The 16,730-nt window shown below is 40.4% G+C and overlaps 1 protein-coding gene across 2 annotated transcripts; it reads right to left on the bottom strand.

The window, feature by feature from the left end:
* Positions 1 to 712: 712 nt before the first annotated feature.
* On the bottom strand, positions 713 to 15,678 carry myoz3a (myozenin 3a). Of its 2 annotated transcripts, none has more exons than XM_022672026.2 (6): positions 15,565 to 15,678; positions 13,174 to 13,259; positions 9,847 to 10,007; positions 8,752 to 8,842; positions 4,323 to 4,503; positions 713 to 1,253 (listed from the first exon to the last, which is right to left on the bottom strand). In XM_022672026.2, the coding sequence occupies exons 2-6, from the start codon at positions 13,247 to 13,249 to the stop codon at positions 1,067 to 1,069; spliced, it is 696 nt and encodes a 231-aa protein (XP_022527747.1). In that variant the 5' UTR covers positions 13,250 to 13,259; positions 15,565 to 15,678; the 3' UTR covers positions 713 to 1,066. The 2 variants fall into 2 exon arrangements, with proteins under 2 accessions (XP_022527747.1, XP_022527746.1); XM_022672025.2 differs by having other exon boundaries at positions 8,680 to 8,842; positions 15,565 to 15,677.
* Between the last annotated feature and the right edge of the window lie 1,052 nt (positions 15,679 to 16,730).

Here is a 16,730-nt window from a genome sequence, read left to right as displayed (position 1 = left end):
CCTGTTGTTTCCTAAAGGGTAGTTGTAAAGGGAAATTAAAAGTCTTATTGTTTGTAGAAGAATAAGTTAGTTTAAAAGTATTTTATTGCAGGTAATTTTGGATCATTTATCTTGGTTAGTTCATCAAAATAGTCTGACCAAACATTAAGACTATTTGCTGATACAATGTTTTTTTTACACATTTTTTCAAGTCTATTTGAGAATTTGAAGGGGAATTCTATTGATATGATTCTCAAAATGTTTTCAATGTAATGGAGACTGGTTTGGTGTGAAATGCTCTGTTTTAGAGAAACTTAAGCCTGAATGAGATTAGTTTCTCAGGGGGACGTCTACTCTGTGATAAAACTCCTGCATGGGACGACAATTTTTTTGGCTTTCTCGGTCACATGACATCACGTTCAGTAGCTCCTCCATTTTCACTTATGTTTATATGGATCTCTGTGGAAATGCACGCCCAAAGTGTAATTATGGTGATAATTTAGCCTGTAATTTTCTCAGAGGACGTCTGAGAAAAACACTTACATGGTCGTTCCAGACGGGAAACAAAATCACAGATGACTCCCCATAAAAGATAAAATTACCCCAGGACCCCCTGAGAAACTAACCCTGTCCGGATAGGGCTTTAGTCACCTACCCTACAGTAATTTCTTTACAGTGGTGGTGAATGGAACCTACCTTCAGGTTTTTTTTTTCTAAATAACCAGCAGCACTCCTGATTTTACTTGTTTAATCAATTGTTCAGATGAGCTTCTACATTTCTGGAATGAAAACCAGCAGCCACACTGTGGAGACCGGTTTTACACCTCTAGTTTTTAAAAGCTACTTAAACCACCAGCATAAATCTGTTTCACACTAGAATCTTCTCTGCTCTGTGTACATTGCTGGCTAGCACTGATGCTAAGTATCCAGTATGTTTGGGAGAACACCCTGGTGGAGAACACTGGCCTCCTCTGCTCTGCCAACTACAGCAGCATTTCCAGGGGTTTTGTTCAAGATCTTGGGACAGACACATCAACAGGCAGGTGCTACAGGCTCTCAGCCACAGGTAAACAGCAGGCAGGTGGGTTCAGAGTTCGTTTGATTCAGGTGCAAAGTCGGTGCCCCATCCTCGAGGTGCTCTGTTGAAGTCGCGTCTTTTGGACATCCTGTTCAGCGCCAGGCCAGGCAGGTTTTGGGATTCCAGAGCCTCAAAGTTGATGATTGGGATCACTCTCTTGGTGCTGTGCATGGGACCCCCAAAAGGCATGGCAACTCTGTCAGGGAAGAGTGAAGACTGTTGTTATAACATGGTTTATGTGGCAATTACGTTGACAGATTTTTAAGAGTGTGTGACATAAATAAGGAATCACCCATATAGAATAAATGGTTTGGCAGACAGCGAGGAAGGGGGAAATCTATTAGTCCATGTCACCAACATGGTGGCCATCTTAAATAAGAACCAATAAAGTTATGTTGACCAGTTTGAAAAGTTGAATGATGAACTTAAATCCAAGATTTAGGCATTTGAGATGGTGGCATTGTCTGTTAAATATGGGATCACTCTCTTCCTTTTAAAACACTGAACAATGCTCTGTCATGACATTAAAACCACCTGCCTAGTACTGTATCTGTCCACTTTTGTGCAACCAAATCAGCTCAGTCCTACCATGTTGTCTAGCTTTGCCAAACATTCATACAAAGCAATCCAGACTGTCATCCTACTGAGTACCCCAGACTTCCCAAGCTGCAAAAATTAATTTCAGGGAGGTCCCTCCTGGACCTGGACTTGGATGATAATTGTCACTTTAACTCACCTTAACATGCCTTGTGTAATCATTTATTCTCCCCATGGGCATTACATTACATTACATTTGGTAGACACTTTTGTCCAAAGCGACTTACAAAAGTCAAGTACAAAAGTAATAGGAATTAAGATAAACCATTTTAGATGGGCTTAAAGGAGGTCGAAGGGAAATAAAAGGATAGAGAAGTGAAGGAGGGGAAGAATGGGGAATGGGAAATGGGGTTAGAAGTAGTTAGTGTGTTAGAGGTGTTAGGAGAGTAAGTGCTCTTTGAAGAGCTCTGTCTTCAGGAGTCTCTTAAAGATAGCGAGAGATTCTCCTGATCTGGTAGTGGAGGGTAGTTTGTTCCACCACTATTACCAGACATGTATATACTTTTAAGTAGTCAGACTTGAAATGAGTTTCATATTTTCTTATTTTGGATTTTAATGTTATGGCTAATTGATTTTACAGGGTGACTCAATAGTCGCTGGACACCCTGCGACTTTTGATTCACTCTGTACATTAGTTTACTTAGGATTTGGCAGTTTGTTTTGCAGGCCTGAAGAAATAGTTTCCACAGAAATTATGAGCAGAATTATGACCTTGCCTCCCCGTCCCCACTTCAACTCAACACTAAATCAAAGCAGTGATGCAATTCCAGTTGGGGCCCAGAGACACCTGATGCCTTTCCATGCGCACTCAGTCTGGAGGCTGTGAAAGGCCTGTCCTTATTTTGGGTTTAAATAGGTCCTCCGTCATCATGCCCACTCAGGGAGGCATTGATGCCAAGGCCAGGATATGATTTCATATGGGAAGACAGTGTGGAACCTGGAGCTTAATAACAGAGGGGCCATCTCCAGCTCCAGCTTTAGAGATAATTAGAGATAATAATCTGATACGGCCGGTGTCCGGTGGGTCTGTTTAGAACAGATAATCACCACAGATAATGCAGTCAGTGGTGTTGGGGGGAACCTCCAGCTGAACCCTGCTGTCACTTATCCGATCTCTGTGTGCCTTTGGCTTTTGTTACAGCAGAGAATAAACCTTAGAGCACTTACTCTAAGCATCCTCTGAGGAAACAGTTATTTTAGGAGCTTCTTCTCAATGGCTTCAGATTCTTCAGCCGTACAAGGATGGTGGCAAAATGCAATGGATTTTTCTGGACTCTCCTAGGAGTCTGATACATGTATGGCGAGTGTCCCGTTGGACTTTTGTCCTCATGTGTGGAGCTGTCAATCAATCCTTATAAATTCTGTTTCAGGTTTTTATGGTTTCAGGAAAGTGATCCATCTGTTGCTGTTATGTTTTTACCGTTGTAAGGCAGAAATTCTAGTCCGGCTGATCCAAACGCTGGTCTAGTAGGAACTCTTGCACTGTGCATTTTTGGAGTTGCCTGTCTTAAGAATTTAAGAATGACTTGTTGAGTAGCTGATAAGCCGGATCAGGTCAATTGGGAGCAAATTAAACAATACATTTTGCTGGGCAGAAGCAGGTCCCTGATGATTTTAAGGTTTTGTTCCAACAATGATCAAGAGCAAATTAGCACAGTTACCATAGTAATACTCCCAAACCACTCTAACCCCATAATACCATGCAAAAAGGTTTACAGCTTAAAGTTTGTGGACGTATTTACCCATTATAGTGTAACTTTATCCTAAATATTGCCATTTTTCCCAAAAATTGCCAGTGCACCTTATGTATGAATTCTACCAGTCAGATTATGAGGAGCAGTAAAGCCACTCTGCTGAAGTGCAGTGTTATAGTTTAGTTCTCCACCACTGAGACTCGAGACTGGAGCAGTATTAGCATTAGCTGCTAATCCCGGCTAGCAACACTAGCTCTATGATCATTAAAAGTTGAGTATTATCGGCCTGTAGCCTGCTGCTAACCCCGGCTAGCACTGCTGGAGCAACATTAGCATTACTTGCTAACTGCACTAAGCTCTAGTTAGCTCTTTTGCCAGTCAGAGGTGAGTATATCGGACTGTAGTCTTACCGTGTTAAAACAAGCAATGTGGGACGAACCGCTAGCTTACATCGCCCTGGCTCACAGGAACACTCAGGGTTGGGTTTTGTGTTAGTTTTAAGATTTAAGTAAAAATATATAATTAGGGTTAGGTTTTAGATTTGATTTAATGTTAAAGTATAGATCTAGATCATAGTGAATATTTTACATTCAGCTTGGAGCTCTGTTGCATTTGATTGATATTTAGTTGAATGTTAGGTGAGTATCTATAAGGAATCTCCTGTAGACTATCCAAATAAAGTGATGGCAATTATTCTTTACAATTCACTAAATCAGTCATATCATTACAAAAAACTAAAGCACCAAACAGAAAACAGGACAATGTGGAGAATCACTATAGCTAATATAGTCAACATGATTCAGAATCCACTAGACAACACTTCCTACAGTACATGTACAAGACCACTGGAGACCCACCCAGCCCACGGTCCACCCATGTGAGCCCTCAGGAGCACGTTCAGACATGGTTCAGCTAAGCTTGCGTGCTGATTGGTTGATGCTTTAATATGGCTGTATGTGTGATTCCTCTCTCACCTGTTGAAGCATCTGTAGTTAGCAGGCTGCAGTTTCTCTGGTGGAGGTAGCTCTGTGTTTAAGGAGGACAGGAGCTCCTCGTTGTCTCCCAGTGCCTGTCTCCAGGGTGAGCAGTAGGATTTGGGAATTACTGTGGTGTTGAACTTCTCACGTGGAATTTCCTTCAGAGGACCAGAGTAACCTGCAGACAGAGTTAGCACAACAATACACAATGTACATAAATGACAAAGTAACAGCAGAATATTGACTCCCAATTTAGCAATTAGCAACACCTTTATGAGTTGAGAGTTGCAGAGAGTTAGAGAGGAGAATTAAACTCCTAAATATTAAATTTGGTTCAGGGGAAACTTAGCGACGTTTCAACATTGTTTTGATATCTGGGTAGAATGAGACCCATACTCTAGGTCTACAACATTCTATATGATTGGATGGATGGATGGAGTTGTTTCAATGCATTAGCAATGTTTTAAACGTTGTTTTGATATCTGGGTAGATTGACACCCCCTACTCTAGATCTATAACAGTCTATTGGATGGATGGATGGATGGATGGATAGATAGATAGATATCAGCGTTGTTTCAATGCATTAGCAATGTTTAAACGTTGTTTTGATATCTGGGTAGATTGAGACCCCTACTCTAGGTCTACAACATTCTATATGATTGGATGGATGTATGTATGGATGGATGGATAGATAGATAGAGTTGTTTCAATGCATTAGAAATGTTTCAACGTTGTTTTAATATCTGGGTAGATTGACACCCCCTACTCTAGATCTATAATAGTCTATGTATGTATGTATGTATGTATGTATGGATGGATAGATGGATGGATGGATGGATGGATGGATAGATAGATATCAGCGTTGTTTCAATGCATTAGCAATGTTTAAACGTTGTTTTGATATCTGGGTAGATTGAGACCCCTACTATAGGTCTACAACATTCTATATGATTGGATGGATGGATGTATGGATGGATGGATAGATAGATAGATAGAGTTGTTTCAATGCATTAGAAATGTTTCAACGTTGTTTTAATATCTGGGTAGATTGACACCCCCTACTCTAGATCTATAACAGTCTATTGGATGGATGTATGGATGTATGTATGGATGTATGTATGGATGTATGTATGTATGTATGGATGGATGGATGGATGGATGGATGGATGGATGGATGGATGGATGGATGGATGGATGGATGGATGGATAGATAGATAGATAGATAGATAGATAGATAGATAGATAGATAGATAGATAGATAGATAGATAGATAGATAGATAGATAGATAGATAGATAGTATATGGAAAAATGAAATGCTGAATAGTGGATATAGCCACTATGTGGGTGTGATCTTGTCGCATTAGATTAGAGCTGTAGCTCTTTAATACTGGGCTATACCCCCTGGCTGGACTGGCATCTGGATGGCAGTTAAGGACTCCCCGCTATTTGTCCCTGGAAACAGACCCTCATGCCCACCCCCAGCGGGTCAACCTGACATTCAGAGATGCATTAGACAGGGTTTTCTACTGGCACTGTCTTAGCTTAGCTCCACAGTGACTCACTCGGCCCCCACTGGGACCAAATATGGCTATAGACGCAGAAAGAACTGATGAGGGCTTATTTAGGGGTCTGGACAGGAGCATTAATTGGGGTCATCAGCGTCAGTCAGCAAGGTGATCATTCTCACATATCAGGATTACGTTTGCTTGAGTTACATGAGATTCATTTGGGAATATTAGTGTAAGGTAAAACTGTGTCCACTGAACTGCTAAGTGTCTGCACAGTTTAAGGTACATACAGTATATGTTTATATAGTTTATTTGATAAGGTGTGCTGGGATGCGGAGCACTGACATTTGCTAAAGCAACATTAGGATACATGTATTCTTATTAATAGTATTATTATTATCAGTAGATAATATATCAGGTGTTGTCACTTAAGCAATGAAGAGGAGGAGCAGTCCCTGATGCTCATTCACCAATAGAGGAGTAAGAGACTCAAAGTGCACATGGGTTGCCAACTCTATTTAATCAATTGCTACAGACCATCAAACTCCATGTTAGCATTCCATGAGCATACAAAGCTTCATGAAATGGGTTTCCATGGCCTAGCAGCTCAATCCAAGCCTTACTGTATATCACAAAGTGCCATGCAGCAGATGCAGGGTTGTAAAGCACACCGTCACTAGACTCTACAACAGTGTAGATGTGTTCTATGAAGTAATAAATCATGCTTCTCCATATGGAAATCCAATCCAAAAGTCTGGGTTTAGTGGCTGCCAGGAAAATGGCATTTGTTTGACTGCATTGTGGCAAGTGCAAAGTTTGGTAGAGGGGGGATTATGATGTGGGGTTATTATTCAGGAGCTGGGTGCAGCTCCTTAGTTCCATTGAAACGAGCTTTACATGCTTCACCATACCAAGAGCGAGTTTAGTGTGTAAGAACTTGACTGGCCTGCGCAGAGTCCTGACCTCAACCCAAAAAACACCTTGGGATGAATTATAATGGAGACTGTGAGCCAGGCCTTCTCTTCTGGATGAATGTAATTTTGGATGAATACTTAAAATTCCCATAAACACACTGCTAAACTTGGTGAAAAGCCTTCCGAGAAGAGTTGAAGCTGTAACAGCTGCAAAGCGTGGGCTGGCGTCATATTAAACACTATGAATTAAGAATAGGAATGTCTCCAAAGTTCATATGATTGCGATGGCAGATGAGTAAAAAGTGTAATTTATTTTGTTTATCCTGTACAGAGAGTAAGATAGAAGCAAGAAGATGCGAAGAACTGATTCCTCTGACAAAATGCAGTCTGATTATGTTACACATGAAGCAAATGAACAATATGTCATCTTGCAGCATTTCAAACAAGATTTTTAAACTAGCTGTAGCAACATTCCTTTGAAAAAAAGTTGGCCTCATTGCTGTCAGTCCAGCCGTGCATGCCAAGCTTAGCTAGCTGTCTTCAGGTCCAGAAATGACCAAATCTGTTGCATTATATCTTTATGTCACTCCAGCACTAGTCATTCGTCTTTAATCCCATGTTCACACAGGTATGTGACTGGAAGTAGGTTGTCTCTTGTACAGTAGGTGTATTCACAGCTGCCCATGCTGTTGCATATATATGTGTATTGGCATGGCCAGTTAGCATGCCTGCTAATCTAGTAAGCTACCTATAAATCCATCTCCTATCGAGCCATCAGTTTTCACACTACATATTTTTCAAGTGCCAGAATATGTGCAAAGACACATCAGTGGCTATGAGCCTCTTTGGTTACGTTCACGTTCCCAGACTGACTTTTTTGCTCAATGTGGATCAGATCTGATTTTTTTTTTTCATGGCTGTGTGAACGTGTCCCTTTCATATATGGTCCTAAATCGGATACATATCCGATCCATGACATGCGACATGAATGTGAAAGGTCAAATCTGAATTAATGCGTCTTTTTGCTTTTACAAATGCACTACGTGCTTCTCTCTTGTACCCACACATCTCTTGGTGCAGCTGTGCAGCTATAGCCTGGCTGTTTTTCACCACCTCGACCTGAGCCTGTACTTTAGACCAGCTGTTTTCTCTCCACTCCAGCAAAAGATGCTCCACAATTAAGCTGCTAACACATCCATTTCCCTTTATAAAGCTAAAAGTTGTCTCTCAAATATGTCCCTTAAAGGCGACTTTTATACATGTATCAATGTGCGCATGCGAGGCTTTTCAGGGACAGATTCGTTCACATTACACACAGATACAGATCACTTGTTTTGTGAATGTAGCCTTTGTCTCATTCAGAACCTGCAACTGGTCTGAAGAAATTCTTTGGCCAGTCAGTGTAGAATGTTTCACTACGTAATGCTTCACTGCATAATTAATTTGGACAGAGTTGAGAACTTGCCACTTGTCGCCAAATTGTGGCTATAAATGTTCTCCTCTCATGTGACTGGTTGCTCAACACAGGGTTACTCTCTTTGACATTTTTGTGTCACAACATTTGTATTATTAGTACAGCAGTTAGTCCGAATAGCAGCCATGCTGTGCGGTGCTTGAATCTAAATCTGAAGCCAAACTAGCTAAGCAAATTCTAGCTTAGCAAGAGGGCTTAGGATTTACCACACAAAAAACAAGCTTTCTGAACCTCGTATCTGTTCTGTGGATCCCCAGGAACCGAAATAACACTAAAGGAATACTTCACCCAAAGCTGCAGACACAGCTAACAATAAATGAAAGCTAGTAGAGGGCAGTTAGCATCATACACAAAGACCTCCAGCAAACCAGACCCTACTACGCTTTCACTGACTGGTAGTTGGTAACACTTTTGGGTGCAGTATTTCTTTAACGCCACTCCCAATCCGTTGCTCTACCTGGAGCAAGGACGCTGGGGCTGCCTTTCTTGGCCACAGTTTTCTTCAGAGTGGTAACCAGACTGTGTTTACCAGGTACGGGGTACACCAGGTTCTCCTTCCCTCCATGTAGGTGTTCGGCTGTCTGATCCTGGTTCTGGAGCTGGCTCTGAAAATGATTGTCCTAAGGGGAGAGGTAATTAAAATGAATTAATCTTGAAGGAACATGTTAACACAAAATTCAGTTTCTGAATCAGTTTCTCTGACATTTCTTCCAAATTCTGAATAAAATAATGTTATTTAGAGCATCTACATGCAGTGCTTTCAGACCTCAAATAAAGTTAATAATTATACAGTTTTAAGAGTTCAGAAATCAATATTTGGTGGAATAAACCTGGTTTTTATTCGCAGTTTTCATGCATCTTGGCATCATGTTCTCCTCCACCAGTCTTACACACTGCTTTTGGATAACTTTATGCCACTCCTGGCGCAGAAATTCAAGCAGTTCAGTTTGGTTTGATGGCTTGTGACCATCCATCTTCCTCTTGATTATATTCCAGAGCTTTTCAATTTGGTAAAATAAAAAAAATGTAAAGCTAAAATACTCAAAACTTAAGGTTTAAAAAATTATTTTAAATTAATGATAAAATGTCATAAAAATTCTGTAAAGAGTTTGTAGCATCTGTAGCTCATATAATGCAAAACAATGTAAATTTTTGGCTTGTTCTGGCTACTGTGCTTTCACCAATCTCCACATCCTCTGCTTGCGGTGTAAACAGCAAGCTGATTAGCTGTTTTTGTTGAAGGGCGGGACTTTATCTTTAAACTATTTCATTCATATTTCTCCCAGTGACGAATCTCCTTATTGATGATTTCTCTGGTTTAGCTAAAATGCCATTTGGAAGTAGGACTTGCATGCCTGACCTTTTGTTGGCACTGAAATGTCTGATATGATTTTCATTACATATTTTCATCACAGTATGACCTGTGACCTAACGTCAGCTGGCATTTAGCTTATAGCTCATGTCTTTAAATATTTAAAGCATACATTCTGTTTGACATTTTTTGTCAAAGCCATCCGGACACATTGCAGATCAAGACTGCATCAAGGGTTTGCGTCCAACTGTTTGATTTTTGGAAAAGGTTTTTTTTACTGTATGAGTCAGTGAGGATTATTTTACAGCTTACGTATATGATAGTAGACGCGTCAGCACAGCTTTCCACTGTGTACTTCTCCACTCTCTTCTGCCTCTCCTGGAACATTCTGGAGCCTCTGTTTGACGTCAGGTTCAGCTCCTCCATCATCACATCTCTGGGCACGCTGACCTTCTTCCCCAGGTTCAGGCCCTCTGAGACACAGACAGGGTGAGATTCATTTCAACTTAATTAAATACATGAATATCCTAACCTTCACAACCTATTTGGTTATTATCTGTTATACATTCACTGTAACATCATACATTAATTGTAAATTAATTGTGCCATATACATGGAGTTCCCAGAGGTGCTGTTCAGGTCAGGTGATTGTGGAAGCCAAACAACTGTTTGTTTACTACTTACTACAGTAATTCAGTAGGTGCTCCTTTATAGTTTTGATAATTTGATAATTGGAAGTTACTTAGAAGGTACTGTTATTTTAGCTATTTGTCACAGCGTATTAGATTCAAACCTACACTACCAGACAAAGGTTTTAGAACATCCACAGTTTGTTTTAGTTTATTTTTGCCATTTAAGCCCTTCAGGTTCAGTAAATAACCTGAAATGGTACAACATTCATTAAAATTAATTGGCTTCCCCACACTGACCCTCCTTTGCAAGCTGATTGGCTGTTTCTCCTGAAAGGCGGGACTTTCTCCTTGAACCGGCTCCACGATTGGTTAAGAGACACAGAGCGGTCAGTGCCCTGTCTCCTCAATAATATATATATATATATTTTATTTTAATATAATACGGGAAATTTACGGGAAAATACTAATATGGGAGGACGGCGGGAAAGAGGAGTAAAATACGGTAGTTTCCCGGCCAAAACGGGAGACTTGACAGGTATGCCGTATTTTTCGCACTATAAGGTACACTTAAAATCCTTTAATTTTCCCAAAATTCGACAGTCAGGTTGTAAGGTGCAGTAAAGCCACTCTGCTGAAGTACAGTGTTACACAGGAGTTTCAGTTTAATTCTCCAGCAGTATTAGCATTAGCCGCTAACCATGCTAAGAGAGGTATTATCAGCCTGTAGCCTGCTGCTTACCACATCTAGCACTGCTGGAGCAATATTAGCATTAGCCGCTAACCGTGCTACACGCTAGCTCTTTGGCCATTCAGACGTGAGTATTATCGGCCTGTAGTCTACTACTTACCTTGTCTATAACTGCTGGAGCAGTATTAGCATTACCTGCTAGCTCCAGCTTCAGTGGAAATTTGAAAATCTAAATCTACAGGAGAGAAATTACAGTTTTGTTTACTTAGCTTACCTTTACAGGTCTCGCCACCCAGCAGTGAGACCTGATAAATTAGATGGAAAACATTGCAACACCCTTGTTCCTTGCTATAGTCACATAAAATGTGCCTTATAACCCGGTGCGCTTTATGTATCAAAATAGACGAGAAAATACATGTTTATTTATAGTGCACCTTATAATCCGGTACACCTTATACTGTGAAAAATATGAGTAAACCTTATGGATTAAAAATGGGGTGTTCCTCAAGTTCATATGTGTGCAAAGATAGATGTACAAATACATCTGACGCCTGTGGTTATAAACTAGCAGCTGGATGAAGAAACTGCAATCAGCTCACTTCAGCGGGAAAACTCGCTTCATCAGGCTCAGATTTAGCTGAGCTTCAGCAGCAGCTGGGCCAAACATGCACACAGCTGAGCTCACCGGAAAAAATACAAACACACACACACACACACACACAGACCATTTCTTTGGCAGTGATGCTCACCCTGCAGCTCATCTTTATTTACACTGTGATGCAGTACACTGAGCTTGTGGCTCACGTGACCCTGAAGAACGCTTTTAATCAGCCGCTGCTGTCAGTCAGAACACGCAGTCCAGTCCAGAGGCTTCAGTCCAGCTTATTCCTGAGCCAGGGGTCACTCATCTTCCCTGGCCCAAGGTCTCAGACCTCAATTAGCCTGTTAGGGTTATGGCTTGTAATGAAATCATTAGGAAAAGCCAGGTGATGCAATTTTCCAAGCTCATGCTAAAAAAAAATCAGTAGCCAAGGGGTCCTCCACAGATGCAAGGAGCTCTGAAAATGAAAACACTTGACGCTGACAAAGCACAAGAGTGCTAAAAGCCAATTGGTTGTAATATTATTATTATAGTTGCATTTAATTTAATTTTTCCTAATGACAACCAAACTGCTTGTACTGTTTTTTTTTGCATTACAAGAGGCACCGGATCATAAAGTGCATTATGTGACACTAGTATGGAACAGGGACCTGTAAAGCTAAGCTAAGTTAACAAAACTGTAATTCTTTAAAAAAAAAATTCTTTAAAAGTCAAACGAGTGATGGATGTTAATTTACACAGATTTCTCTCCTGGAAACTGTTAAGTTGGGTGAGTAAAGTGTTTCAGTTTATTTACAGCAACCTTAGATTTCCAGATTTCTACTAAGGCTGGGCAGAGCAGTATTAGCATTTGTGGCTAATAGCTAGCGATAGCCGAGTTTAGCACTAGTAAATGCCACTTGACAGCACTACACTGAGGAATTCTGAGTGTTCCGGTAAACCAGGGTGATATTAGGTAGTGGTTCGTCCCTCATAGCTTGTTTTAACATGGTAAATATGCAGGCTACAAGCCGATAATATTCACCTCTGAATGGCAAAAGACCTAGCACTTAGCATAGTTAGTGGCTAATGCTAATACTGCTCCAGTGTAGGTGCTGTAGAACAAAACTGAAACTTCTATATAATGCTGTATTACTTCAGTAGAGTGGCTTTAGTGCTGCTTACATCCTGACTGGTAAAACCATATAGTGCAAAAAATGCGATATTACTTTAGCCCCCAAGTTCTAATCCACAGCCTAGCACAGTTATCTGTTATTTGTTGTTTTTTTATCCCATAAACTCCCATTTATTTTCAAAAACATCTAGCAACCATTCTGAACACACCTAAATCCATTAAGGATACACCAAGTATACCACTGCAACCTCATAGCAACCCCTTCGCAACCAACAGCTGTGCTTTTCACTGCAAATGAACCAGAACATATTTGAGTTAACCTGGAGCAAGAACAAAACCTTTGATCAGACCTGAAATGTTTTACACATTTTTATGTGGAAGTTTTGGCTTGTTTCTCTGATACTAATCAGTTAATGAGTTTTTTTTTTTTTTCAATAAGTCTAGGTTTCTGTACGTTTGATGTGTAGACGTCCCAATACGTTTTGTCCATATATTTTATTTTGATGAGGGTTTACTGTAGCATGCTGGTGTAGGTATGTGTACATAATGAGTTTTTAATTTTGTTTCACAAGAACCTTTAGTGTGTGTGTGTGTGTGTGTGTACCTCCTCTGACTTCTCTGCTGAGGGCCAGTGCCTGCTGCTGCCGCTGTTTGGCGAGGCTATTGTGTGAATTCTGCATCTTCTCCCCTCTGTACACACACAAAAAAGAACAGTTTAAATGGAATGTCCTTTTACAGCACATGAAACAGCAATATCACACTTTTAATATAATATTTTTTACTATTTATTCTGTGTCCCTTTAATGGTTCCTAAACTTAAACATAAAGTGCACACTATTACACTGAACAGATTAACACATATATCCAAAGATTTATTTAAAAATGACCTCCACTGAACATGCCTATAGGTCCACAGTGAGGGAGGGCTTTTTCTATGTGAAGCTTTACCAGAAAGTCTGTTGGCTCTATATTTAGTGAAGGCCAGTACTTTCCATGTAACCCCACCCCTGCATATAACAGGCTATGCCATTTATTTGTCAACCAGTGAATTAAATTCTCCTCCTCCTCCTGTTAGGTCTCTGAGGTCAATAGGCACATGTTTAATACAAGTATGAGGTGACTAGGCTTTGAACATTAGCTCAAACAAATTAAGTCTGTAGTGTATACAATATACAGAAAAAATTAAGAGACAACATCAGTTTCTGAATCTTTTCTTCGCTTTATTCCATAAACTACAGACAAGATTTTTCCCAAATTCCAAATAAATATATTGTCATTTAAAGCATTTATTTGCAGAAAATGAGAAATGGTTGAAATAAAATTTTAGGAGTTCAGAAATCAATATTTGGTGGTATAACCCTGGTTTTCAATCACATTTTTCACGCATCTTGGCATGTTCTCCTCCACCAGTCTTGCACACTGCTTTTGGATAAACTCATGTCACTCCTGGTGCAAAAATTCAAGCAGTTCAGCTTGGTTTGGTGGCTTGTGATCATCCATCTTCCTCTTGATTATGTTCTAGAGAATTTGGTAAAATCAAAGAAACTCATTAAATATACACAAAAAATATTTCATGCGCAGCTCGAAATGAGCAACTGGCATGAACTAATTCTTGTAATTAATAATTGATGTGTTTTGGGTGTAACATGAAATAAACCAATCAGTGTGCCAATTTTCATTTTCTTTAAGACGCAGGTGCGCTCTGGCGTGTTCGTATCTTAACAGTGCGGTGCTTTTGTGCCTCAGCAGAGGATACTGACCTGCGAGTTCACGCTGTGAAGGTTTGCCAGCAAGTAATTTGAGGGAACAGCAATGTTATTTTATTCTTTATTCTGTTTATAGTTGAGGTAAAAGTCGGGTTTGTGTGATGCAGCGCATCCGTGTGTGTGTGTATGTGTGCGTGTATGAGTTAGGAATGGACTCTGAGGATTGCCTGTTGTCTAGGACCTGTCTAGCACATGTATTTCCTGCTGCCAAAATAGCAACGGCAGATATTTGCCTGAACACACCTCATTTCCAGACCACCACACCCATTAACGTAGATTTATTCAAAAACTCTGATGCTATTATAAAGACGCGGGCACATGCCGTGAAAATAGGCTGCTGACCGTGTGTACGTTAGGAATGAGTTTCGTGATGCACCTTGCACAGGGGGTACGACAGGGCCCCTAAATGTGATCTGGCACATTATCAAATTTCACAATACATAGCAATTTGTTGGTCGTCTCCACTTTCATAAAAGCTGGAAGATGTAATGGTACATAGTAGTCTACATTTTTAATCAACTAATTAATTAATTTCAATTTTAATTTTATTTTTATCTTTTTGTCTTCCCTTTAAATAACATTGCAATCTGACACTACAATGATAAATTTTATAACTATACATATATTTATTTTCTGTTTTTTTTTCTTTTGTAACTACATGCACATTTTATATCTGTTAGTGCTGTTTTTACATTTTTTGTACTGCTGTTTTGTTATCCAATTTGCTACCCAGTGTCCACCAGAGTAGTCTTTGTTCCTCTCGACTCAAAAGAAGCTCTGTAAGGCTGCTTTGTGATAATACCCATTGTGAAAAGCCCTGCATAAATACATTTGAACTGGTTTAAATTAATTAATATAATGTAGACTGAGATGAATTCTGTACATAATCTGAATACATATTGTCCATGCTCGTATTCCATTACACCCCAGCCCTGATAGTTGCTGGCACGCTATTACACGCTGATCCAAATTCATTATCGTCCAGTAATGTGTGAGCGCTTGGCTTCCTCTCTGATAGGTACACTGTAAACACCGGGACACGCTGTGTCACGGTGAGATCTCAGATTAAAGATGAGCAGATGCTCATAGCATTCACACCACACGCCTGTCAGCAGCTGTTCTGCGGATGAGAAACACCACACACACACACCTAAACACTCAGGCAGCCAGTTGCCTCCTCATTCGGCCTAATGCGTTTAATATCTGTGAGAGTATCTGCTGCAGCTTACCTGTGTGTGAGTGTGTGTGCTGAAGGGGAAGCTGTGATGGTGCTGAAGGTCCTGCTGGATCTTGGACTGGATGGAGATGGAAAGTGCTTGTATAGACTGGCCCTGGACCCCTGGCCTGTCCCTGTGCTTACATCACCACAGTAATTTTAGCCAAGGGGGCAGCAGGCTATATGGGGTGAGGATTTACACATAACTCAGGCCCGTATCCACCATAATAAAAACCTGATCCTTGCTCTGTGTGTGTGTGCGTGTGGTTGGGTATGTGTGTGTGTGTGGCTGTGTGGTTTGTTCAGTGTGTGTGTGGTTAAAAGCAGGACAGCTGAGTCTGTCCAGACTGTCAGTGCTTACACTGTCAGAGCGGTAAACATTTCAGACACACCTCAGGATGGCAGCCAGACATTCCTGTGAATATATGTGTGTGTTTGTGTGTGTGTGTGTGTGTGTGTGTGTGTGTGTGTGTGTGTTTGTGTGTACACATATATGTACGTGAAACATATACACAAGGTCATGGCCTCTGTTGCAGTCAGAGATGATAAAGGTCAGTCCAAGGTCGGGCTCATGAATAAAGGTCATGGTTTAAGGCGTTCTTCACGCTCACACTGTCCCTTTCTGTTTGTCCACCGGCTGTCCACCAGACTGAGTGTCAGAATTAAAATGCAGCCGTCACACACACACACACACGCACACACAGACGGGGACTCCCACTCTGATCCTTAAGGACCCCTGTCCTGCTCTAAACCACCTGATCTAGCTTATCAGGGGTGATATTTACAAAAGTGTCCTAATGATAAGGCACTTCATTAGCACTAGCATGTGCTTTTCAAAGCCTTCCAAAGCCTTCTGAGACCAAAATACTGAGTCTATTCATTATTCACAAAGTGCTTCTGGAAGTGGGAGCTTCCTGCAGTTTAGTACCTAAACGCCAGGGGTCGCTAATTCTGTAAGAAGGGATTTAGTACTAATAATAATTTACAGTATTAAATGGTTTATAGTTTATGGAATTACTATAGATCTATATTGGTTTCTTATGTGGTTATATGATTTTATAAACATGTTACAACTTATACAGCTTATAAGATTTTAGACTTAGTATAATAATATATATACAGCTCTGGAAAAATATGAGAGTGATTTAAATGATGAGTTTCTTATATTTTTTCCCAAAT

Source organism: Astyanax mexicanus, chromosome 2 (assembly GCF_023375975.1).
Source record: "Astyanax mexicanus isolate ESR-SI-001 chromosome 2, AstMex3_surface, whole genome shotgun sequence".
NCBI classification, from domain to species: Eukaryota; Metazoa; Chordata; class Actinopteri; order Characiformes; family Acestrorhamphidae; genus Astyanax; species Astyanax mexicanus.
Note: the sequence above shows the minus strand (reverse complement) of the source record. Positions and strands in the feature narration are given on the sequence as shown.

Excerpts from the sequence above, each read along its gene's own strand:
- myoz3a (XM_022672025.2), bottom strand. The coding sequence starts at position 13,249 with ATGCAGAATTCACACAATAGCCTCGCCAAACAGCGGCAGCAGCAGGCA. Across the intron at positions 8,843-9,846 it reads ACGCGTCTACTATCATATAC|GACAATCATTTTCAGAGCCA; the intron begins GTAAGCTGTAAA and ends CTCTCCCCTTAG. Across the intron at positions 1,254-4,322 it reads AACTACAGATGCTTCAACAG|AGTTGCCATGCCTTTTGGGG; the intron begins GTGAGAGAGGAA and ends CTTCCCTGACAG.